Consider the following 25,352-nt stretch of genomic DNA (forward strand, 5'->3'; position numbering starts at 1 on the left):
CATTTAATCTCACACCAGACCCAGTATGACGGTCACTTTGTGCCTGATGTGCGAGTCTTGACTGTGCTAGCGCACACTGCGCCTTGAAGAGCATTCACCATTGTTTGTCCTTTCTTTGGTTGTTGGTCTTTAGACGCGTGTTCCCACACCAAAATCTTTACATACTTGGGGATTCACCTCATCTGACTGGCACTGTCCTTGGCATCATTTCGAATGAGACGTTTCTCTCTTTTCTCCCATATTCTCCTGTTAATCTTTCGCATTCATTGCTTGCATTCACTCTTTGTGTTTGTGACCATGCTCTTTAAAAATAAATGTTAAAAAAAGAAGGGGGACTTCACCAGCAGTCCCTTTTCGCTTACCCGCCCTGTTGTATGTAGCAAGTACGGTGACCGACTTAAAGCACCATGTGACGGTCGATATGTTATGAGATTTTTTGTATGTGTGAAATTCATTGTTGTACGCGAGCTGGGATACTGCCAGGGCACCCATATCTGGACAGGAGAACGATTAGCGTTCTCACCCAAAGCCCCTGGGTAAAAGGCCTGACCGCGGGAAGTGCAAGTGAATTTGTAAAGAATATGTCGCCACACACATTCCGACCCTCATGCTGGAGGACCGGGAGACTGTTGATCAGACCTCTGATCATTGACCACTCTGGGATAAGAGAGTATGAGAGTTCCGCACGGAAGTCCCAAGTATAGCTCAAGAATCGCATATGCACACAGACCGTCACACCACGGTGAGGCGCAGCAATCTCTGCGCGACCGGAACGCACACATACGTACCTGGTATCCAGGTACACTCAGCAGATGGACAGAAACGTCCGTGAGTTGAAGTGTTCGGAGTCAATGTTCCGAGGAGTGAAGTGTCCTGGTACCATTCCACTCACCCTGAGATGCTGAACAATTTTCACCACATGGATACAGATATGTCTTCACCTCGAAACCTTCAGACTATTCCGACCTACTTTGCACCCAGTGCATTAGTTGCTGTGGTCGATCATGCGCACCACTTGGTGTTTTGTTTGTACGACCGTCTCTGAATTCAAGGACCAGGTTTGTGGAATATCAGCTGGTCTTTATCTGGGGGTGGATTTTGTATAGGGTAAGCAGAACTCCTCAATGACTGCACTTTACCTTTTGTATTTCGTGTGGTCAGTTAATTCTTTCCAATAAATACACTGGTACTTTGCAGTTTACATGCGCTTTTGGACGCTCCCCAACGTGTTTACGAATGAATGTGAGGTTCTTTTAAAGATGTATTATCAAAAACTTGATTGTAACGTTCTGGCTATAGCATCCATGGATGACAACAAATATCGTGAACCAGGTTTTCGGTAAGCTCATTTGGAACTGGAAAATTGGAAAAAAACAATATACCACTTCACAGTAGTTCCACTGCTTGAACTGTCGTTCAATCACATTCTTTTGCGATCGTGTACTGAGTGGTCTTTGAATCTTATCCTCCGTTTATTTTCAATCAGCCCTAACTTCTTCACATCTTTTTCCGTATTCCACTGTGGTCTTCACTTCGGTTTCTAGTGAAACAAAAACTCTGTTTTCACTGGGGGATTTGTAACCCCAAACTGCACACACTATGTGAAGCACGCGCGTTCTCAAGCCTAGATAGATAAATGCCACACCAACAGGATGACAGGGCGCATAAACTCTTGTGCCCGTTCGCAGATTGTTACTCCTTCCTAAAAAGAAATCCGGGCTGCAACTAAGCTCAAAGTTGGTGTCCAACGGGAGCCAGAACAACTCAGTTCCCACACCGTTGAGGCTAACCGGCTAGAGCTGGTCCCGTTTTGAGACGCAGTCAGTGTTGAAAAGGGTGGTGTCCAGCGGTAGAGGCAACTGGCTACTTCCGATATTCACGCGCGGGTGGCCTTGACAGGTGTAAATTTTCCAGACTCTATGGGTGCAGAGTGTCTTGAGTCATTGAACCATACCGTTCCAGTCATTCGTTGAAGTCTTACATTGACGCGCTCAATTCATCACGTGATTTCGCCGATTGCCTCAACAGGTAAAACGGTTAAAATCTGAGCACACTTCATACCCACCTTAGGGTGCCTTTAACTCACCACCGTTCACTAGTTTCTAACACGTCTTATTGAACATCGTCACGCTAACCTTATGCAACGAACCCTTTCAAACTAGAAGCGATGTTTAGGTATGGACTGGGCTGAGTGCGAAATTTCATTCCCTCTGAAATGTCACTTCAGTGTTGGACATATTTATCACCCTCCAGAACTACTTGTATTTTGTGGGATGACTGTTTTCCCTACCAATTGCTCGTTGGGTCTTGATGTTTGGATTCCTGGTTACCGGATTAATTTGATAAATTACGTTAATCAGTTAATTGCTTAAGTTGGTTGGTCATCCGATTACGCAATCACTTGTTGACTTTAATTTGTTCCGCTAAGCAATCCGCCTCTCCTGCGTGCCTTGCTGCTGTTCGATTAAAGCAGTACGGGAGGATACTGTCTTGGAACGAAACGATGATAAGTTTAGAACTCTAGGGATTTTCAGAACCGCCACCTTGCGGCTCGTAGATGGAACACTGAATCATTCGGCTGTGAGCATCAGTGTGAATACCTAGCAAATAGAAATGATACAGAGCCCATCATCCTTCGATTACATGACTTGTTCCTCGAGTGGCGAGTTTTCAGAAGCAAATTCAACTTATGTGAATTATTCTTCCATGAGCTACGACAAGAGTTGTGGATTTTTCAATGGGGATTCCAATCTACACTAAAAAAAACGAGAAACACTGTGTGTAACTGTTTCATCCCTGTTGGGAATCATCAACAGTCGACACGCATTTCAGAAAACTCCTGGAAGTTTCAAACACGTGACCTCCCGTTGCGTAGCTGAACTCTTATCCTACCTACTCATTGTTTTGTCATCGAACTTATGTGAGTGGCTCACGTGTAGCCGGTTTTAAGGGGTCTGCGATCAGTCTGGCTAACTCTTTTGCAAAACATGTCGAATACAGCTAAAGCGATCACATAGGTCTTTTATAAGGGCGCTGTTTACAAAACCTCGGTACTGGAATTCATGGGGTCATCCCGACATATGATTCCCCTCATTGTGGAAGTGGCAGCGCCCGAAGTGTGAAATAATTCCATGGATGAAGGCCTTGAAGGTTGCACGCAGTAATCATGTTATCCGCATAAAATTACGTAAAGTTCCAAACAGCAAATCGTTCGATGAACCGTCGGAGACAACCGACCATGATTTGAATAGAAAATCACATCCATTGTCACTGAATGTGAGATATCGGCGATTCATTATAGACCATTCTTCACTTTCATCTTGGGACACCAGAGCTCGTTGTTTCACTCCGTCCGATAGAGGTGAGACATTGACGTCACGGATGTTTACCTACCCGGTAAAATAGTACCACTCAACTTTCCACACGTACAAAAGACTCACAAACGACACCGTTTACACGGAAATCGAGCGCAAACACAGCTCTGCGAGCTGCCATGAAAAACTCGGTTGGTAGTCGGAATTTCAGGAAACAGTTGAATCAGCAAGTGAACTAATTTACCGCCCACCCATAACTTTACACAGTTGAGAAAGTCTAATCCACGTGAACACAGAGACTCGTTTACAAAAGAAAGTGTAATTAAAGCCAAATTCAAGTGAAACCCTGGTTTGTGATGCCCTCCAACTGAATGTAGTTCAGAGAAGTCGCTTCATGGTGCGACTGTGCCTAGGCAGAAAGAATTCTCCGTATGAAGTAGCGTTACTTCTTGGTTTTGATATTCTACCGATGAATGCCCCTTGTGGAGCCTCAAAAATGGGAAATGATCTCGAGAAATCGTCGACAGCCAAAATGGCAGGGGGAAATAGAAAAAAACGGAGTAAAATCACATCGTTGGATGACACTGCAACGTACTTGGATGTGTCTGTAATAACAAGTTGCCTTTTTGGCCACCAAACATTTCAGCTAATTTGGAGCTACTGAGTGCGGAGGTTACCTGTGCTGTGAAAAATTCGAAGAAATAAAAAAGCATCTGTAGAAAACTTAAGCGATCTAACTACGATTTTCCGTTTACTCTCTTCAATACCTACAAATGCGCACTTAACTAACCTTGGTAATCATCATCGATAGCATGACATCAGTGTTCAATACCGATACTTCACTGCCGTCACTGTCACGAAGAGACTGGACCTTACCGTGGTTTGCGCACCTCAGCGATCCATTGAGCTTTACTGGGGAGTGTCCCCGTGACACTCACAGAGTCTCTCATACCAGGTTGGTCAATGGTTAGAGGTCTGAAGAACATAGTCACCCGGCCCTCCAGGTTGGGGGTTGTAACATATGGCGACTTGTTCCGTAGAAATGGCAATGCATTTGCATTTCCCGCCAAACACCGCTGTCTTGCGGTTAGGCGTTTGAGCCAAAGGCTTTGGTTGAGGACCCTAATCGTCCTCTCGTCTAGGGGTGGGCGCCTTGTCAGCATCCCAGCCCTCGTACAACCATGACATTCACAACTAACAATCATAGTAAACCAAACTGTAGACAAGTACCATCTAAAGTCAAACATTTGAGTATGGCTGAATAACGAAATACAACACTCCTCGGGGTGAATTTTTCAGACAAGCTTGGTTCACAAAGATGTTTTTTACTTCAAAGGGGACTCATCGTACGAGGGAGAGATTTCTGTCGGTTTTGTGGCTGTTCCCTCTCAAGGATAATCGCCATATCTCCCTGAAGAGATGCTAGTAATGATGCCTAGGGAAATCTTCAAAGAAACCGTTTAGCCTTTTGGGAGTCACTAAATGGGATCCAGTGTGGTCCACTTTGCTTTGTCAATCGGTCCCTAAGATGAGCCTCATAGGGTAGGCGTTGAAGGTACAGGTTCTCGTGCAGATGCTAGCGCTGTAAATTTTGGCAACATCAGCTGGGCGGGTAGTACACCAGGCGGCCTAGTTACACACAGCGTCGCAAAACGATATTTTTTGAGATGTTTGTCAGTTAAAGTTGGAAAGACACGCAACTAAACGTATGATGCGCCAACTACAATAAACGCAACACGGAATGAACCATTTCATCTCGTGACCCGTCATTTAAAAATGGCAAAAAGCAGTAGGAAAGCGAATGAAGCATTTCGCTTGAAAAAAATATGACAAGAATGTGAACAGTACAGCAGACCTCAAATGACTGAATTTGAAGAAGACATAAGGAATAGTTAGGCTTTGAGAAAGACACTACGGCTGAGCATGTCAAGCCCTATGCAAAGAATAATCAGCTGACTAGAGAGGGGCACCGATTTGTTGTTATTGATGAAGTCTACGTGAAAAGGGATAATAGGTGTTTTTGTCCAATCGAATTCACGGAGGATGGTTGCCGTCAAAAGATGAACGCCGTCGGATCTTGATCACATAGCGCAGCACGCATCTTTCGAGATGCCAGTCAAATCGATGTGCCCTTGCAGGAGACGATCGAGGGCGGCTTTGGCCAAGTAAGCGGTGGTACCCATGTGCACATTTGCTGGAGTGGAAGCGAATTCCGAATACATTGCCATGTCATGAGTTGGAACCATATCCGGTTCGGGCCAAGAAAGCCGACGACCAAAGCGCGCTGTTCGCTGTACGAGCCTGTAAAACACGGGAGCGCAAACAAATGAAGAACGCGCAAGACGCAGATAACGAAAAGAGTGATGAAACTTCACGCTGCAGAACACATGCCTGCAACCAAATGGTTGAATGATGTGAGAACAACGGATTCAACATTCCAGAGCGCACGATTCCAAAATTAAAGCGACTGTCGGAAAGAGTGGACCACCGCTATTTTGAAGAGCAACAAACTTTCTCTATCCTCACTGACTACCATTCTCCGTTTTACTTTGAATGGTACCCGATCCTACGAGATAGGAAATGGAGGGATTTAGAAAGGCAATAGGGTATCCGGTATGATGACTGAGCTGTTGAGATAGTCACGCTTTCAGTTAGTTTGTAGTGGTGGGGTTCCTACTAAGGCAACATCTTGCCCGCAGTACCCACCCCCCAAAAATGCACGCAGCCAATAACTCACTCGCATGCATTCGAGGGTAGGCGAGAATCCGTACGGGTATTCGAGCTGACATACTTAGCCTGATCTCGTCCTGAAGGCCTGTTGCAACCATGTAAAGTGGTACATCAAAAAGAGTTCACCACGCGCTTCGACCATTCCAATCCAGGTTGCCGTGACATATCTCGTCAATCCAGCCAGCTGCACTTTTCCGCGTAGTGATAGCGTGGCAGCATAAGGGAAGCAAAATAGGAACAACTGTGTCACCAGGGTTGAACATTAGGATCGACGATCTTGAGACTTTGCCTGGACACGGATACTAGGAGTTCTGGCTTGTTTCTGCTTTGCCTGGGCACGGATACTAGGAGTTCTGGCTTGTTTCTGTGCTGAAATGAGCCTGGATCTCAAGTTCACGCTTCTCACCGTGTCCTTCCCGTTCACTCATCGGTATATCGTCAATTCTGATGTTTTCAGATACTTTTAGACTGGTTTACTCGAACACCGGTGACTAAATTGGGCGTCAGTTCAAACACGTGCACGAAAGGTTAGAACTTCTATCACTTTCGATAATATATATGGGTGCAGTTCGTTTTACACTGCACTGGTTTGGTGAACATGGCTTCGTGCGCTTTAGGACTCTAAGATGTAGCCGTTGTTCTGCTCGATAAGCCAGGCAATTTGGTTGCAAGGGATTCGACATCAATCGACACCGAGTCGTTGTCTGGCAGTATGTCCGTGTGTGTGCAGCCGAATTCCTCAGCTTTGCGAACAGAACAACACCCATTTGCACAACATGAGATACCGAAATCCATCCACTCAGTAGTACAACTGATGTGTTTATGACACATTAGCAACTGTCTGCATTGCAATATCAGGTGAACACTGTGCACGCTAGGATACGTCGTTCTATTTGGAGTGGGCACGTGTTCAGTTCAGCATACATGAAATTTGACCTTGTATGCTTTCGTTTAGCCGCAGCATCCTGCCGGTGCCTAACTGCCATGCCACCAGAAGGAAGAACGAGGACTGGGATACTGCCGGGTTGCCCAAGCCTAGACGGGGGAAGTCGAGAGGCAGAGGTCGGGTTCGAACCACGGACTTTCCGGTCAGTGAATTCGCACTCTAACCGCCGAGCCATCTCGCCCCGGAATACCTTGCTGTAAGTCAATGACTACAGGCAATATAAGTAGGTCGCTAGGTACCATGAGAACTGCGGGAGACACAGGAGTTCAACTATGGCCAACGTTCCGGTAAGGACGCGTGCATCAGGCTATAGTTCGGTCTGTGTTGTACGGCTACGAGTCTTAGCCACTTCGGATGAAGGATCTCAGAAATCCTCAGATCTTTAGCCACTGATGTCTGTGGACCATAACTGAAATCGGCTGGAAATAGGAAATTCGCGATGAGGTCATTGGGTTTCTGCTCAAGCGGATGGTACTTTACTCAAAGAATACATCCCACAATGCAAGTTAGAGTAGCTGGGGCATTTGATATGCATGTCGAATTGCCGTCTACCGGTTAGAGCGTTACTTTCCGTGTCTATTTCATAGGGGCTGTAACCTCCCCAAACATCAAGCAGGGGTTGAGAGTCACATAATTGGCGTTCTGTTCACTTCACGTATAAAAGTGCTATAGACCTGTGGCTTCAAGTAATGGGATCATATTATTCGAGTCCGGCAAACTACCAAATATAAACCCTTCTGTAGTTTTTATTGGACTAGGAAAGAAACCACTGGAAAAATATGCTGGAAAGCGCTATTGGAAAATATGTCAGGTGCTACGGGGCTGGATAACCTTCCCTGATGTTACAGGTGTATTTTAACCCAGAAGGGAAAGCTTCCATACATCTACCTCTATATCTCTATAGAAATGCATGATCCAAAGGCATGTGAAGCAGTTCATGCCCACGTGGGAGTCAAACGACTTTCAGACGAGCAAATCACATCCAATTAGAGTGAAAACTGCCATTAGCTACTAAAGCCACCACAAAAGTCCTGGAACTTCTAGAGGAATCGCTCACACATGGGGAGCAAACATATCTTCCGCAAGCACGGAATGAAACACCGATTATCAAGTGAGAACTAGCAGGTCAGCTGACCTACATCCTTTTCTCGCATCCACTTTATTTCTGGGTCGGGAAACAGGTGAGACAGTTCCACTCACTTACATCAGCGTTTTCTAAGCCATAACTAACGAACGATGAAAATAACGATCCACTGTCGATTAACGAAACAGGTGATAAGTTCCGTTGGTTGTCGCGGCTTTATTCGTTCTAATACGCTACTAAAAGGTACTGTAAGTACTGTAAGACAGATGCCATCAGCCAACTGATGTCTACTGAAAGAATCATTCAGCTGTAACACCCTTCCGGTGCCTAGCTGCCATGCCACCCGAAAGAAGCACGAGGGATGGGATACTGTCAGGATGCACAAGCCTAGACAGGGAAGTCAAGAGGCAGAGGCGCGTTTAACCACGAATCTTCTAGTCAGTAAATTCACGCTCTAGCCACTGAGTCATCTCGGCCCCTTGATGTCTACTCCCAGTCAATGAAACCCCGTTTGTGTTATAAGTAGATGTGTTTTCCATGGCACGCTGTCATGTCCTTTTCTGAGAGAGCGATATTGGGACCTTCTTCGTTTCTGTTATCCTAATGAAAATATGAGTTGTTCAATACGCACACCCCATGACTGCATTTGTGGCAGACAAATGTGGAATGGGTTCGACCTCTGAGTTGTACACTTAAAGCAGGAACATGAATATAGAAAGTGGGATGAACGGTTTTTGATGTGGTTGGTAGGCAGTCCTTCCAGTCTTCAGTGTCAGTGCGAGTCTTTTGCACACGGATACACGAAGCGAAAGTAAGCAAAACACATGAGGACGCACTAAATAACACCTGAAAACGATGTAGTATTGTATATATGGTACAACAGTACAAAGTATATGAAAAAAGGATCTAAGATGACAACAACAAAAAACAACGTTCAACTTGGGATCCAAAGCAGGGCCTCTACAAGGGGCGATCCTCCTTGGTTAGAGCGGTGGACATAAAGTGAACAGCCAGTATGCTGTCTCGTGGCCTTCACTACACATGAAATGTACCATAGGAAAAAGCATAGGGTCTATACAGCGATGGCCACAGAAGGTCACTTCTGGCCCTGTCGTAGGTTCAACGGTACGGAATATCCAGGTCATTAAGACGGAGCTTTAATGAAATGGATGAAAACAGCTGAACAGTTGAACCCAATGGTATGCGATACGGAGACTGGGGGCTAAATTACTGATAAGCCACAATCGTGGTGCTCTTTCACTGGCCATGATTTGACTTGATTCCTTTCACCTGGTGATGATAACAGTATATCACAACGCGGATTTAGTACACCGAACCGCTCAGTGGGCTAAGGAATTTTCAAGTTTCCATCTATGCGGCGAGGGTCATGGAAAGTCATTTCCAGCATCGTCGAAAACTTAGCTATCTGATAACCCCATCGAGGGCTGATGAACTTACTTTATACGCCGACTATCCCACTGTGACTAGCCCAAACACGACCACAGTTACCACAGATGCAGTTTGTTTGATCACCGCGTCAAGAGTCTTTCCTAAAGATATGTTCGCAACTGGCACGCTTCAACCCTCTTGCTCGAATTTGGCGATCGGTTAACTGACGAATCCAAGTTTGTATGGTTTCTCTTCCTGTCCTCCAACTTCGCGGGATTCAAATCGACAACTTTTTAGATTTCCAACCAAAGTATTCAGATATGGAAGCTTTGGTTTTCCAGATTCCTTTTTGGTTGATTACAGTTGGGAACCATTTTCCTTTCGATTTAGCAGGAATTTGTCTCCGTTGGAGAACCTCACTACCCGGCACCGGTTCGGCCCAGTGACCACCCGGTATCCGGCTCCCGCGTTGCTCAAGCATCCAAGGTTATGCGAGTATATCTTCGGCGTTTTGGTGCGGCTGGTTTCTAGTCACAGACTCTGGTTCATCTGCGCCAGGTTCTCGAGTTTACTATAAGCTATACCACCCGTGGAACACTATTGACCGTTAACTCAGTGCGCTTGAGAGAGAGCATAAGTTCATATACGCTGCTCAAATCTTGACGCGTGGAAGACATTTGGAGTATCCAGCTAACACAGGTCGGTATAAAACGAAAGCATTCCTCGCGCTGATGCTCAGGCCAAAGTGCACAGTTGCAGTCGTTAGGCGCTGCAGTTCATCAAGCGCTTGTCCGAACAATACGTAAGCGTTCGCGAAAATGAGAATGCGGACCTTGGGCTGGTGTACCAGACTCTTAATCACAAAACGTTTAATATCACACAGATACTCAAAAGGCACACGAGCATCGCCGTCCACGAAATTCGAATCTACAGGGGTGCGCCTTTGTCCCCCTCTCTCTCTACAAGACATAGTAAAATCGTTAACAGACATTCGATATGTAGACTGAAAGCTCAACGTACACCACTTGTCTAGTTAACAATCACGGTGGCGTTTGTTGGTCGCTGTGCATTGAGATATGACGCAGGTTTGTGTACTCTTCGCAGCCACAAAACGACCACACCCATAGACAATTTGGTAGTAAAATGAAGGTCATGTGTTTGTCGGCCCTAGCTCAAGAGGCTGGTAACAGTAAGTTTTAGGCAGAATGATGCACACATAAGTGGGTTAACTTGCCCTGGCTTGCTCTACCGCTGAGTCTGTTAAAAATCCCTCTTTGCAGGATAGTCCAAACTTATGGGTTTTCCCAGTCTTGTAAGTAAGGATGGTGTGAGTATTTCAAGATGCAGCATGCAATGTTAGCTGGCAGATACATGCAGGGGCCCGCCTGAAACATGCTGGTGACTAATAGATCGATAATGTCGGATGGATAACGTTGTTCTAGGGTGCAACGTTGGAATAAGGCTGCATTGGTTGACGTCCAAGTATTAACCCACCGACAGCGGATTGATGCGTACAAGGAGTTGGCCGGTCATTAAAATAGCCATGTGATCACTCATTACTGAAATCAACTTCTTTCTTCAGACGATAGTGAAATAACTGAGGATTTTTAGTGGAAACCATAAGGCAAAAATGGGTGTTCCGAGCAGTGCGCGGCAAATGAATCAGGGTTGTTCCAGTTCCAAACTGTTTGCCTTTTTGATTTGGATTCGAATGACCATACAATGAATCATTGCTGAGTAATACAAACAACCTTTCATTCGGAGTCTTGTTTTGGGGTTCACAGAAGAAATATGAAACAAAAGAATCAGAATCAGATGGGCTGGCTGTATATGGTGTAAGAAGCAAGATAGATGTGAAATCTATTTAGGCAGACTTAAATGGCAGCAGCGGAGATCTGATAGATGGAAATTGAAATAAAGAGTATGAAAACTGGGATCTCATTTGCCACACTACTGGGACTGGACTGATTAAGGTCACAGAAGGATGAAATTTCGCAGTTTCTGTTTGTGGAAATTAAGTTGAAACCATGTACCTAACGCTGATCAGAGGTGAAGGACGGTGAGAGAGAAAGAGAGAGAAAAAGCGGAAACGTCTAGAGGAATGGCACCTTCCGTATTAGAGCAGTCAAGCTCCTCCGTATTATGTCCAAGAAATGAAGTGGGTACGGTTGGAAACATCCGACGCGTGGTACTTTGAATTGCAAGTGGAATAAGATTGCTTGCAACAAATAGGCAAGCAAGCGGGTTTTCGAAAACAGGTGGGCAAGAGGCCATAACGAAAGTGAAAATGTGAAGGAGAGTGCGCCAGAGCCAAGTGCAACCAATAGTGAGATCAACAGGATCAAAGAAAGACGCAGCACAGTAGTTGAAGTGTGAAATTTTATTACTGGGTGAAAGTCACACGTCACAAACCCCGCGAGTTACGGAGTGAACAAAACCGTTCAAGTTGATTTTACCCCATTTTCCATACAAAATTCTACCAAGAGATAATCACGGTTTTTGATTTTATTGCCAAGCTGCATAGGACCTCTGTTACTAACCTAGTTTGCTCTTCGCGTAACCAACCAATTGCACCATGGAGATTACTAACTGTGCACTGCCAAACCTATATATAAGAAGCAGAAAGGCTAGCTCCATAAGCATACGATCAAATTGTAAGTCCGCCATGCCTTGTGGCATGTGGAAATATCATATTCGAGCCTTCATATCAGTTCAGATGTGGACCATTTAAAATCGATGACCATAGGGATTCCATTGGAAATGGGCTTACTGGCGACTGGGGTTTCTGCACTTACATGACTTAAGTGATCACCATGACATAGCCTGAAAGGTGTTTCGCGTTCACCACAGTTGTTATTCCCGATATCTACCACGCTAATAAGAATTAGAAGATGAAGAAAAGGGGTAAAAAGGAAGGCTATGGCTCCCATAAACAGGGTAGCACCAACGGAACATGATTTTACCGTACACTGTTTCAGTCTTTTAGCGACAGTCCGATTAAATCAGTGGGGTGCCGTGGTAAGTGTTGGCAATCGAGTACCAGTGTCCACGAGGGCTACAGACCGAACCGCTGAGAAACGACTAAAGAAAGTCTAACGAAGCACACGATTGAGGCACGGATGATCATTAATACGTACAATCTCCCACCGAAGAACAATGAAACCCTGGGTTTAAGTCTTATCTTCTAAAAAAAACTATCAATAGGATGAAGGAAGCATCCTGGCTCGAAGCAGCCAACATCCACGACAAAATGTCACTTTGTAGTGCCTCCATGATGAACGAGAGCATCGTGAATCTACTAATTTGGAGAAGTTCCACCTGGTATGGGTTTCGAAAAGTTCGCTTAGTCATGATAAAAGCTTTGCGAAGAATTGGGAAACATTTTGCGGCAGAGAAAAAGAACAGGTAGCTACTGGGTAATAAACTACCGGTTGCGGTAAACTCCAAACGCACAAAGGACTTCTTGCTTCTCTAACTGTCAATATTCCCAGCGCGTTCGAAAAACTGCGTCCATTATTCCAGAATACATAAGTTTTGAATAGTTGACCAACTACGTCCGGACATGTTAAGGTGGCCAAGGTAAGGAGTTTCTAAAGAAAAACTTTGCACAACGGAGCAGCTTTATTATTTTATTATCAGACGATCAAACACAAGCTCGCAAATAAGTGAATTTACACTTTCTAACCGTAGTGTTGTCTACCGGTGATTACAGTTGACCTGAGTGGTATTTCAGATACCACTGGTCGTTACGCACCATGATTAATATGAATGATGATAATGATGATGGTGGCTGTTCCAAATTCCGAAAAAAAGCTGGAATATTTATGAAGAGAGGGTGACTATTCGCACTCCACCCAGTATAGCAGTATTATCTCCCCTTACTGTAATCCAAGCGTGGATGGGTTGAAAACCTAAGGATCAACACGAGTCACGTCGATGTGAACAGAGAAGTATCTCCACAGGAAAACCAGGATTCAGTCGCACGCGAATAAAACACTGCTAATATGCGAACCAGCTCAAATGAGACGCTGAGTAGGCTGGGAGAAAAACAACATAACCAAGCGCGACCTCACTGCAAACCGAGCAGAGTGGGCGTGGTTTTATCGGTCTTAGCGTACGGGAATAGTTGTCGTTTCCCGGATGGTCTTAAGGCTGTCAAAAGAGAAACGCATAGCGTTCTGTTGCCACGTGGATTACACGCAAATGCACCGGTGTTGATCGACAGGCACCACAAGATATGGGGACAAAGGCAAGAGGCACTCACGCACGTTGAAACCTACCTTTCCAGTACTTTCTGTTCTCTATAAATATGACAAGAAATGTTGGGTTCAAGCTTGGAAACCTGATTCAACAAACCTACAGGTACTTTTCTGTCGGAAAACAAGGGCGATGGGTTAGGAAATGCGAGAAAATTAAGGAGGTTGGCAATTGGGTTTGATATAGAGCGCTTGCAATAGTAGGAACGTCAGTCTCAATGGTGAAAAACCGAAATCCTTTCAGTTTTATCCAAGTTTTCATGTAATTCTAATCAACCTGAGGAATTCCATATTGCTTAGCGAACAAAATGAATGCGTACGTCAGAAACGCTATATGCTCAGAGTCCACTTGAACGTGAAACATTGTTCAAAACAACAACGTTACCAGACTCACTCTGGGCCATGGTGATCCGCAGAGAACGCAATCATTGCATCTTGAATGAAAACCTTGATATCCACTGTATCTTTGAACGACAGCTCGCTGTTTCGTTTCAGAATCACAGCAATCACCATGACCGTTTCCACAAAGAGAGATCGGTAAGCTGGGTCGCCGATTGGTCGGAGAAGCCACTCAACTTCATCGATGAAATTCAGGTCATACGCAGTCATGTCTGTCAGAGTCGGTTTCTGGTGAGCAAAAACACACAGCGGGTAGTACCGGTCGCTATTGGAAATATGCCGTAGGACATGGAAAACTATGGGGGGCGAGATGGCTCAAGTGGTTAGAGCGCGAATTTACTGACCGGAAGGTCCGTGATTCGAACCCGATCTCTGCCTCTCGACTTCCCCTGTCTAGACTTGGGCAACCTAGCAGTATCCCAGTCCTCGTGCTTCCTTCGGGTAGTATGGCAGCTAGGCGCCGGAAGGGCGTTACAGCTGAGCGATGGAAAACTATGGATAGGATATGTGCAAAGTTAACCCGGAACAAATCGAACCAAACAAGTATCGGGTACGTTGACAAAGACACCGGAAGCGATAATCTGGCACCAATCACTACTTACGCAAACGGGAAATGATGGAGGGTTTAGCAGAATATGCAGCCTGTCAGATCCCACGGTCAAGATAACGATTATGCACACCCATTGCCGCGCAACTGAATGGGGCAAAAAAATATCCGGACTATTGGAAAACTAAACTCTGCGGGCTGTGCCTGGCTGAACAAAGAGTTGAGATAACACCTGCACAAAAGCACGAGCAACATAATCCTAAGAAACTTCGTGCGGTGAAAGTAATATTCCCCGAAGTAGATTGGATGGCGATAGAAGCTACCGGCACCTCGGGTATGAGACTTTAACCATAAGAGACGTCAACACACGTGAACCACTGATGTTACCGTGTCATTCTCCACGGGCTTCAACAAAAATGGAACAGGCTCGGGACTAATGGGCCGTCACCAGTAGGCGATTCTCAACACCTAAAGCTCTTATCATCTATGCAAACAACGAAGGTATTCAAATGCAGTAGAAAGCTCGCAAGACTGATCTATCCGACCATAAGGTCGAATCGGCCAAATCGGGAGAAACAAGATTCACTTCACGAGCGCTGACGTTATCGTCCTGCTACAAGGGTTACGCGATAAAACCATGTTTTTTCGTACCTGCTAGTAAAATTCACCTCAATCATTAAGGTAGAAAACAGATAAAACATACATTGAGTATTTACTGGTCATAAAAGTGAAGCCATGTTTTTCAAAAAAAGCCCTTGTATTACGGCAGGAATGTGAGCTATCGAAATCTGCGTTGTCAGTTCTCCGTGACGCGTACGGGTGCTCTTGAGGAAACTAGAGGAGATAGTCGTCCATCAACTGCAGTATACAGTAGGGCCCTGACACTCGGCATTTGGGGACATTTGTGAAACCACCTTGAGCTTGTCAGTAAAATTCCAAGAAAATTCGAGAACCCCCGTTGACCAAACTAAGGAGTAATAGAAAGCGTCTCATGAGGTTGAAGGCCCTTCTCAAAGATACATAGCGTTCTGGAGTCACCAGTTCATTCTAACCATTCCATTCTGATTCGAAGACGCGGTATATATATATATATATATATATATATATATATATATATATATATAACATGAGCCAAAAGGCGCTGAGGTGGATATGTGCTATGTGTTGAAATTCGTTTAACTGGTTGAGACGTCTATCTGGAGTATGATTTCAGCGNATATATATATACATATATATATATAACATGAGCCAAAAGGAGCTGAGGTGGAAATGTGCTATGTGTTGAAATTCGTTTAACTGGTTGAGACGTCTATCTGGAGTATGATTTCAGCGATAGTAATCTGTCTTAAAGCTACCGAGTCCACCAGTGATAATTCAAGACTGCTGATCTATGAACCTACCTGTGAGAGTAGTTGGTTGCATATGAGAACCCCATGTGGGGACCGTTCCAAGATGTTATAAACCGCTTCATAAAACGTTGGCGGTACGCGACCAAGACATCCATCCAGTTGTCTTTGGAAAAGTGCATTTGAGACTCTCGGAGCACCTTGGTGTCCTTCGGTGGGCGTCGAGTCTCTGGGTCCTGGACTGCTAAATTCAGGCCTTCGTCGTAGGCGATGTCGTCGAAGTTTAGCACGTGAATCAAGCGCTAAAGAAAGCACTAAATAAAAGGAGATGTGTTTGCCATGCAGCTAAGATAAGTAGAAAAGAGAAGTTAAGGATAGCAACAGTGAACAGTAAACTAACAATAACAATGTCACCAAGTACCTGAAGGTTCCATAGCACTGTCCGTGGTTATACTAGAGTCCGTCAAGCTGGGTGACTGTGGACAGGACTGGCCAGCACGCAGAGTTCGAAACAGTAAATCCTTCACCATACACGGCGGCAGGCTATACAAATGGCAAGCTCCTAGACTACGTTGATTCAGATTCAAACTACGATCAGGATCCGAAATTGATGCGGTTGGGGTCGTGTCACCACTTGTGTCTTGGAAGCGGTCGAGCGTTTCTCTCTCTAATTGTAGCTTCATTGCCTCCAGAAGCCATCTAAATTTACAAGGTTAAATAAAATATAAGTCAAAACACTGACGGGAATGAGCCGTTCAAGCGTCAGCTGACGCAATTCAGACCATGATTGCCAACTTACCCTAGTCGAATAAATTTGATCCCGTTGAACAAATCCATGTCAGATGTGAGCAAGCTGCTGACCCATAAGATTAATTCCTGTTGCAACGAGAACTGAACGCGATCCACGGGATAAACAGTTTCGCGTAGCAATTTGTAAAGCTCATTTGGATTGAGTGGTTTGTTTACCACCACTTCGGGACCCTGTGCCACACCGACCGTGATCTGTTTGCCACAAACCAGGATGATGGACAAAGAAGGTGCCAGGCTATTGACAAACTGAGCGAGCAACGACGCACACAGGCGAACCACACACCTAAAGTAACCAAGTTCAATAGCAGCGTGTCACGGACGGAACAAGAAAGTCGACAGAGAAATCTCGCGGAATCAACGCTAAGAAACCTTCGCCAGTTCTTTCAGAGTTCCCTGTCTTTGGATTCGTCACCTTTTTTATGATTTTGTCCCCAGATTAGTCACTCTACTCCTCGGGAAGTCGTAACCTCAGTGAACTGTAGGTAAATTCGGTACAAATAGAATACTTCAAAGGCTTGATTACAGCCCTGGACTGTCGTGTCGACACACAAACAGCGTTTAAATTCTGCTTAGGCTAATCCAAATCTAGAATCCCCTCACTATTACTCGAGGATGAGCATGCATTGCAAACAATAACACAGCGACCGTGTTCTTCCTTTCGAATGCTACTCCTCTGAGTCATCGACTGCAACATTATGTAGAATTATTCATGACTATTCGCCCACCACTAACTAGTTTCACCGAAAACGCATTGTACGCGAGCGAAGACAGAGTCACAGAAATTGGCGGCTGAATTAACAGTGACAATTGAAAGATGTAAAAACAATGCAAGGGTTGGGAAGTGGTGCAAAATGAGAACAAATAAAGCAAGATGACCACACAGACTGCTATCTATATTTCTCTGGAGAGGTGCCCCAGCAGATCCCTGCAGAGCACTCAAAACAAGCATATTTCAGTAGTACGCAGAAATATGTATGTACCCAACACAAATCCTGACAATCTAGCCAGAAATTGACAGCACATTTGTCACGTGGCTTGGTTGTGTGCTACGTGCAAGGAAAACCAAACGGGCCCCAGTCAGGGGGAGTGGAAGGTATGGGCTATAGATGGAAATTTTTCATTGTTTTCACAGCGACTATCATAAAGAAAAAGCAGCGCTAAATGGGGTTGACAGGGTTGTCAAAGTTGGCTTGAAAGGGAACTAGAAGGAAAGGGGAGCCAAATGCTCAGATGTTCACTCAAACAATACCCTTGCAAGTCGGGCAAGATAGTGGGAATCACGAAAACAGGTGGATCGGGTGTCAGGGCGCGCCCAGACAGAAGAAAAAACACATGTGCAGAGAGTGACCCATCCCCAAGGTAACCATCGGTTCGACACGTCCGGAAAGTAGGTGAGTTGGCGGCGCCCACGAAACACGGCTTAGCAACACACGACCAGCGTAGTGGGCCTGAGGATGTTCACGACCGGAACACCACCATTAGCTGTACGGAACGAACAAGTGAACGACCACATTTGGCCAATTAGTCATCCTATATATTTACGCAGACCCTCTGTATGTTTTTGTCCTGGCAATACAACCGTGTCCCGAGTTCTCTGTCTTCTCCCTACCGCGTAGTCTGACAGGCTCAGCGCAGGCGTAACCCACAGACGGCCAACGCAAGATACAACATCGGGACATCACAGTTCGTCCGTCGTCAGGTCTGGAAACACTATCATGTTTCACTCATCAAGCCTATGTTGTAATTTATCCGGAATTCGTGATACGTTGGTCGTTTACCGAAACAACCAGGAGGGGAATCCGGTCATTGTTCGACGTGTGGCACACCACACAAATCATTCTAGGGTGATGTGTTCAACTCTCGATGCTGCCAGGAATGAGCCGTTGTGTCATGGCATTAAAAGAATTCAGCCCTTCCGCAGTGGAAAAACATGAGAGTATAGCATGTACTCAAGTACTGTTCACCGTGAAGACACAGGTTAATATCGGATGAAAATTACATAAAGTCGCTAAATAAAACCGTGAGCCAGGCTCTTAAAAAACCTCAAGATGCAAAGAACTCAATCGCATCAACATCTGTATCGGCACCCATTTATTGAATTTGATGTAGGTCGGCTATTAAGGTATCAGATGAGGATCCTGATCTAAGCTACTATGGCTAAGGTAACGCTTTCTTCGAAGTGTACGGTAGTCGTGCAACGAAAAGATGGTACAGACCAATGATTTGGATGTTTCCCGTTCATCGACGAACAAATTGACACTGGAATAGAAGTTGTGGGCAAACTCTCCAGTGCTTTAATGCCATACGAATGATTCAAAAACACGTATCATAGTGGTTGTCGAGAGCATAAGCAAAACTTTACGTATGACAACAGGCAAAACTGACCAAGCCTGCTGGATGCCTGCCAGACGGGACAAATCTGAGAGGCAATCACGGATGGAGAATCGTTTCTCTGGAGTAACTATGATATAATCCAAATCATGACGTTCCAGTAATTCCTGTAGCGCAGCAACGCGTTCAGCCAGTGCATAAGGTTCGTCTCCTGGATGACAGACACGTTCAACCAAGGCTTCCTCAGAATGGTCGTGAAAACGCTGAAAGACAGTGTATGCATTGAAAATCGATGGAACGGTATGGGAATTAGTCGACAATTGGCAGAATCTTAGCCAGATGAATAGGTAAACAGAAAATCCACGCCCAAATGCGCTTGGTCAGTTGCAAAACACAAGAGCTAAGCAACTTTCTTCTGAAAATACAAAGCTATAGAAAATATAAGAACCCCAAAGAGTATTGAGTGCATGGGCAGCAATAAGTTCGTTTCAGGACAGTTCCCCTGAAAGCCAACCTCTCATTGGAGCGGCGATATACGAAGTTTTGAGCCTAGAAACGTGAGCGAATGCCTTCCAGAAGTAAGCACTGAGACTAGTTGCCGAACCTTTCGCATAATGTTGATTCCACAGGTATTGCAAAAAAGACAACACACACAGCCCTTGAACCAGAATCTAACAGTTGGGAAGTCCTTGCACGTGATTTATCGAGAATCTAACCACACACGCACACACACAGAGTGGGCTGGCGCCCAATTTAGGATTTGCCTGTCCCAGAGAACTACGTCGACAGAGCCACGGGGATAGCAGATGATGTCACATGCCATTTGTGCTCAGCCGTGGGTGCGACCAACTGAACACATTCTACTCGGTGCACACTCGAGGGAGTAATATCACATAATGAAAAGAAGGGGCTTCAAGAGTCATCAGCATTTTCAACTTGTGGCCCATTATAATCAATTAGGTACAAGTGAAAAGCCAAGACGCACATAGAAATGACGGACAAGTATCGCGTCATGCGTGACGTTGCCAAAAGAAGATAGCTAATTTTGAAGATGCAAAAATCCACACAGCTACAGAGTTTCTTGTCAGTTGTGAGGTCATATACCAGTTGTTTGTCAACTCAAGTTGACGGGATGTTCCGAGGTCATTGTAGTAGGGAAGAATGATTCATTCGATCAACTGGGCGAACGTAGAACACGGGCAGGAAACCGCTTGGTAAGAGAATTAATTAACAACGCGGACTTTTCGATTTGGCAAATGATCTAAACGCTGCCAACTGCCCTAGGAAGACTGAACACCATATTTATTTTAAAAAAAAAAAACAGTTGACGTGAGTTCTCCCCTGAAATTATTTTCGCATGATTTGAAAATGTTGATCAATTTTCTTGTCTCAAGAAGCGAAGCCCTAACTCTAGGAGAATGATGTTTCAGGTTCCGAGACCTCTGTTCGTCTGGAGGGGATTATTGCAAAATATTAATTGGATGAGTTTGACGAATTGAGAAGGCTTGGCGATTAAGGCACGAAACTACTGATAGTAACGTACGTGATGCGAACCGAACCTCGGTTTTTCTATTGCTGCCGTCTATGCTTACGCAACTTGGAAGTATCGCAGCGCTTCTTTGGGTTGAATATCTGTGAGAATTTCACGAATTCCTTTTTTGAGTGTAAAATGCTGGCTTTCTAAATTTATGAGACATGCGAGTAGTACGTGATTTTCTCGTAACTTCGCCTCACGTTTAATGGAAGATGCACCTCATGGGGTTCATTACGAAACCTGTGGAACTGCTTTGCAGCGTTCGTTTACAATGGCGTCAATGAACATCCGCGAAAGTTGAACAAGACGCGTGAAGACGTTCATTTTTTTAAAATAAGGTGCATATGAGATGTTTATTTACCTGTCCAATAGTTTGTATCTGTTTAGTTAGTGTTTTCTGACAGGCGACCTCGCGGCGAAAGGCAATCCCCTCCTTACACCTGTAGTATACCGGATTGCGGAGCTTCAGCATCACTGGTCTCATCAGTACACATCCAACAATGTGCAGACTACTACCGACAGCTGATTTATTTTGTTCAAAAATTGGAACAGCTGGTTAATTTACTCGACCAGAGTTGTACACAAGGATGGAGAAATAGGTGTACAAAATTGACCGATCAAGTGCAAACTGCGTACCGTGTGATCCATTGCATGCATTACACGCACAACTTCCGCATCGGACATGACGTAGGCCGAGCCTGAGTTTCGCCCCTTCAACTGGCTCGAACAGGTTGCACTGACTTCTTTGGGAAGGTCGTCCAGGCTACGAAATGAACGTCCACTATCAACTTCACGCAGACGTTGAAAATAGTCCCCCGAAGCAGTCCACAAAGGCAGAAAATCCAAATGCTCCACACAACCGCTGGAGACAAATTTCTACAGACAGTGAGTAATTAGGACGACAGGCTATAGGTTGCAAAGCTTGGGAAATGTTTTCTTGTGGGAAACCGAAAATAAACCTCGAGACAAAATAGTTCTTTCTGTCTTGTATGTTTACCCAATAAATCACAAAACACGGACTGAAAGGACGGATAATCGATGTTCTGCGAATTAACCTAGCTGTGAACCAAGGAGTAAAAAGGTGACCTGATAATTCCGCTCACCTGTGCGCGGCCAAGAACTATGCGAATTCCGTGAACGTTACCATTTTTCATGCTGATCAAGAAACGCAGTAGTTGGTTGAATCCAGCAACTCTGAAATAACAAGCAAATGTATTAGGATTTATATGCCGGTGAGTTAAGTTATTCGAATGGAAACGACCGAAAACTGCGAATCCGGTTCATCTGCTCATGCGTAGAGGTAAATTTCGCCATTCGTATGCGCTTACAGCCTACAGACGGTTCATAAACGTCGTTTCTTTTTGTGTTCCTCGAAGTGGCCACCGTCTGTCCGAAATAACTGTGGTATATAAAACCTCAGTGGAGCAAATTGAAATTCAAATAGACGAATATGGAGTGTAGAAAGCAAGTAAATTGAAAAAAGGCTCAGAAAAAGACGGGTTATGAATCAGCCTGAGCTACTGATAGTCATACCACCTTTCTCACGCGAGTCATACCAAACGCTCAGATTTTGTGAAAACTTCTTCAGAACAATGGGTATGGGCGTTTTCGATAGCTGAACACGACGCGGGTAAATCAATCTCGTGTATTTCCTACCGTCTCCTCTGTGGAAACATGTGCATATCACGGGACTAGTTACACAATGTATAAAGGAGTTGAAAAACAATGACTTCAAGAATGTCTTGCTTTCTGCTGATTGGTCACGTTAATTTTGATCCCAGATAAATGACGCACCATTGTCACTTGGCCCGGTGTCAGCCATAACACAGTGGTCCCGTGCGGCAATCAAACTAAACGAATCTGTTCGGATCTTACACAGGACCTCTAGCGCGCCAATTCCTCGGTAGACGCACAATCCAAGCGGCCATAATCATGCAGCAACTACTACGTGGAGATTTGTCCGAGGTGACCTTGTGCGCTTATCTTGCGTATGCTCACAAACAACAAAAATCTAGGGGAAATCTGCACATATCGGAATAACTTTCGAACACTTCCATTGACGGAGCGCCACTTTCGACGTAATCACATACAAGTAGTTCGTAAAGTTAACGTGCAAACTGGAAATGTGAACTTGCCGACTGAAGAGATTGGATAGTTGAGGTGGGCAGCAAACCATTTGAAAAGGAAGGGAGCGGCTGAGGTCAAGTAATGCTTTTGTAAGGGTTTGAATTTAAGGATAACTGAATAGTGGACGTATTCGAATGACCCGCAGAGAATCGTGAAGCCCTGTAAAGTCTCATCAATAAATTGTAGTAGCAAATGCAAAAAGTTGTACAAAGTCGTACACCTCAAACTACGCATGCTTTCATCTAAACAATGGCGCGGAGTCGTGTAAGTCAAATGAAGGCCCCAAATGACCAAAATAGCTCTGCAGAAATGACAGACCGGGAGGAAACGGTAAGTCGGTTGGACTCAATGACAAACGTGCACACGAACGAGATACTCAGTTAGATTCTTTCGAGTCTTCCGTAAAAACCAACTCAGTTTATAAACGAATGTAGTCCGTGCATTGCGTATAAGTTGGTGTTCAAGTAAAAATGACCGAGGGAAAACCGGGGACTGTGCCCAAACTATGGGCTGTTGTGGACTCTCAAGAGGTTTTCAGCAAAAACCTGAGTTATACGTTCCGTGAAGAAAACATATCGCGATATCTCGAGTATCGTACCAGGTGCAACACGAGGCGTTCTGCACAGTCACAAACAAGATATTCGGCTGAATCCCCGTTAAAAGCAAATGAGGTTGCGAATAAGTCAGTTTTTGTTCGTCATTTTTTCCCGACTGTCAATCCCCGGCAGTTCAATATGCAGATGAACAAGCTCGCCTGAGTGGCTTATCCGTCGCTGAAGTGAATAAATGCCAAAAGATCCAAAAACACACCGGGAAAACCGAACTTCTCACCGTGACAGGTTAGCTGGAGCCGGTTCGGAGTGAAATAGCCATAAAAAGATAGGTAAAAATGAGCGAACTAGCGATTATGTCCATTCAAAAGTAAGCACTCCAATAGTTCATCATTTTACTTCAGTTCATCAAACAAGGAATGGATGCACTTGGAAGGCGCGTATTGACACTACGGAGTGCAGTTTTTGGAACCACAAAACTGTGCACGGTGAAATGCTTTGTTACGATCTTGTGATCGACCCCTAGAAGAGATAACCAGTAAACGTACATCGGATTATGACCAACAAAGGCACCGAAGGGTCGAACAAAAGTAACAACCGAACTTTTATGCTTACTCGTCGGGAGGAAACAGTTGAATGGTGGTGAACTTGTAAGAGACACAGTCACGCGTAATAAACGATAGGTGGAAGAAGGCAGGAATAAAAAGCGAAATTGGACAAAGACAGTAACAAAACGTGAGCCACTAGCTCCAAAAGGAGTAGGTGGATGAAGGAAAGGAAGACTTCCGATGGCACAAAACTATGCTTTCTCATAAGTTTGTTCTCAAATAGAGTGGAGGATTTCCATCAGATTTCTTAGACGAAATGGTCTCCACCAAACTGACTGGGCTTTTTAGACATACTCGAAGTCAGCAAAGTCTATTACTCCAATACCAGAATTTTATGGGCGAATTTCAGAGATATCGAAAGCCTGAGTATCGAACACGGTTCGAACTCGACATAATTAGCAATCACTTCAGCCGAGAAGTGCCTAACACAAAGAGGCTGGAAAACTTATGATAAAACAGGTAACTAAAATAGCTAAAAGCTTACTTAATGACTAACCAAAATGTGAAACGGAGGTCCATAGGCCGGAAACAAGAGGCAATTGCGATCGAGAGATGAATTGGATTACCTGTTCACATCTCATCAACCAGTCGAGTGGCAGTTTATTGTAAAACACTTTTGAAATTTCGCAACAATCTGCAGCAAAGCGATACGCCATCACTCTAACAAAGTTAGCTAGATCTCACAGGATTGATAAACACATGTCATTTCGGCACAGAGTGAAAAAGAACAATTTCCGGGCAGGTAAATAATGGGGGACCTAGCTCCAGTTGTCCGAAAGCAGGTCCGGTTTCACAACCTGCAATCAACGAAGTGAATATTCCGTGATCATTCACCGTTTGTTGGTGCAGGGTTCCCTGTGATACTTCAATCGCCTTGTAAGATAGCTCATATAATGAAACGGACGAAAAGTGTTCCTCAACGCACTTATTTCCATATGTTTTGCGAGATTGAATTTGAAAACTTATGGCTTTCATTATCGACAGAAAAATCGCAACTGTTAAGAATGAATAAGAAAGGGAACAGCTTGTGCTCTAGGCAAATGCTGTTTAGATCAGTATGTCGACAGCGATACTAGCTACGTGCAGGGCTTGCTCGGCGCTGTGAGATCTCGCGTTGTTCAGTCTGGTCACGTTGTCGAATGAATGAATTTGGGGTAAAAAGCATCTATTGGTTGCTTGCCGATTCATGGATTTACAGTCCTTTTTTGCAATTCTTCAAAGCTTGGGAGAGTGCCTTCGTGCTCTAACACACTTTCACATCACTTTGCACTTGGCATCTCCAGACTATAACCATGTAGAGGTCCTGTGGCTTCCGTAACTCCTCGTTAATGAAAACATTTCTACACCAGATGGCTGGGTTTAAAGAGCGAACTCACAGAC

The 25,352-nt window shown here is 44.7% G+C and overlaps 2 protein-coding genes across 2 annotated transcripts in view; one reads left to right on the plus strand and one right to left on the minus strand.

The window, feature by feature from the left end:
• T265_12889 (hypothetical protein) overlaps positions 1 to 25,352 on the minus strand; it is a gene marked incomplete at both ends in the record, with an annotated part of 75,647 nt that overhangs the window by 11,794 nt on the left and 38,501 nt on the right. The window contains 8 exons of the mRNA XM_009166064.1: positions 13,744 to 13,805; positions 14,114 to 14,346; positions 16,066 to 16,325; positions 16,433 to 16,710; positions 16,811 to 17,104; positions 19,207 to 19,415; positions 21,323 to 21,562; positions 21,790 to 21,880. Of these exons, the coding sequence (XP_009164328.1) occupies positions 13,744 to 13,805; positions 14,114 to 14,346; positions 16,066 to 16,325; positions 16,433 to 16,710; positions 16,811 to 17,104; positions 19,207 to 19,415; positions 21,323 to 21,562; positions 21,790 to 21,880 (1,667 nt within the window). The remainder of the gene's footprint in view (positions 1 to 13,743; positions 13,806 to 14,113; positions 14,347 to 16,065; positions 16,326 to 16,432; positions 16,711 to 16,810; positions 17,105 to 19,206; positions 19,416 to 21,322; positions 21,563 to 21,789; positions 21,881 to 25,352) is intronic.
• On the plus strand, positions 10,607 to 14,735 carry T265_01900 (hypothetical protein; the record flags this gene model as incomplete). Its single annotated transcript, XM_009166026.1, has 2 exons — positions 10,607 to 10,652; positions 14,314 to 14,735. The coding sequence occupies 2 exons, from the start codon at positions 10,607 to 10,609 to the stop codon at positions 14,733 to 14,735; spliced, it is 468 nt and encodes a 155-aa protein (XP_009164290.1).

This window comes from Opisthorchis viverrini (genome assembly GCF_000715545.1).
Source record: "Opisthorchis viverrini unplaced genomic scaffold opera_v5_21, whole genome shotgun sequence".
Lineage (NCBI taxonomy): Eukaryota > Metazoa > Platyhelminthes > Trematoda > Opisthorchiida > Opisthorchiidae > Opisthorchis > Opisthorchis viverrini.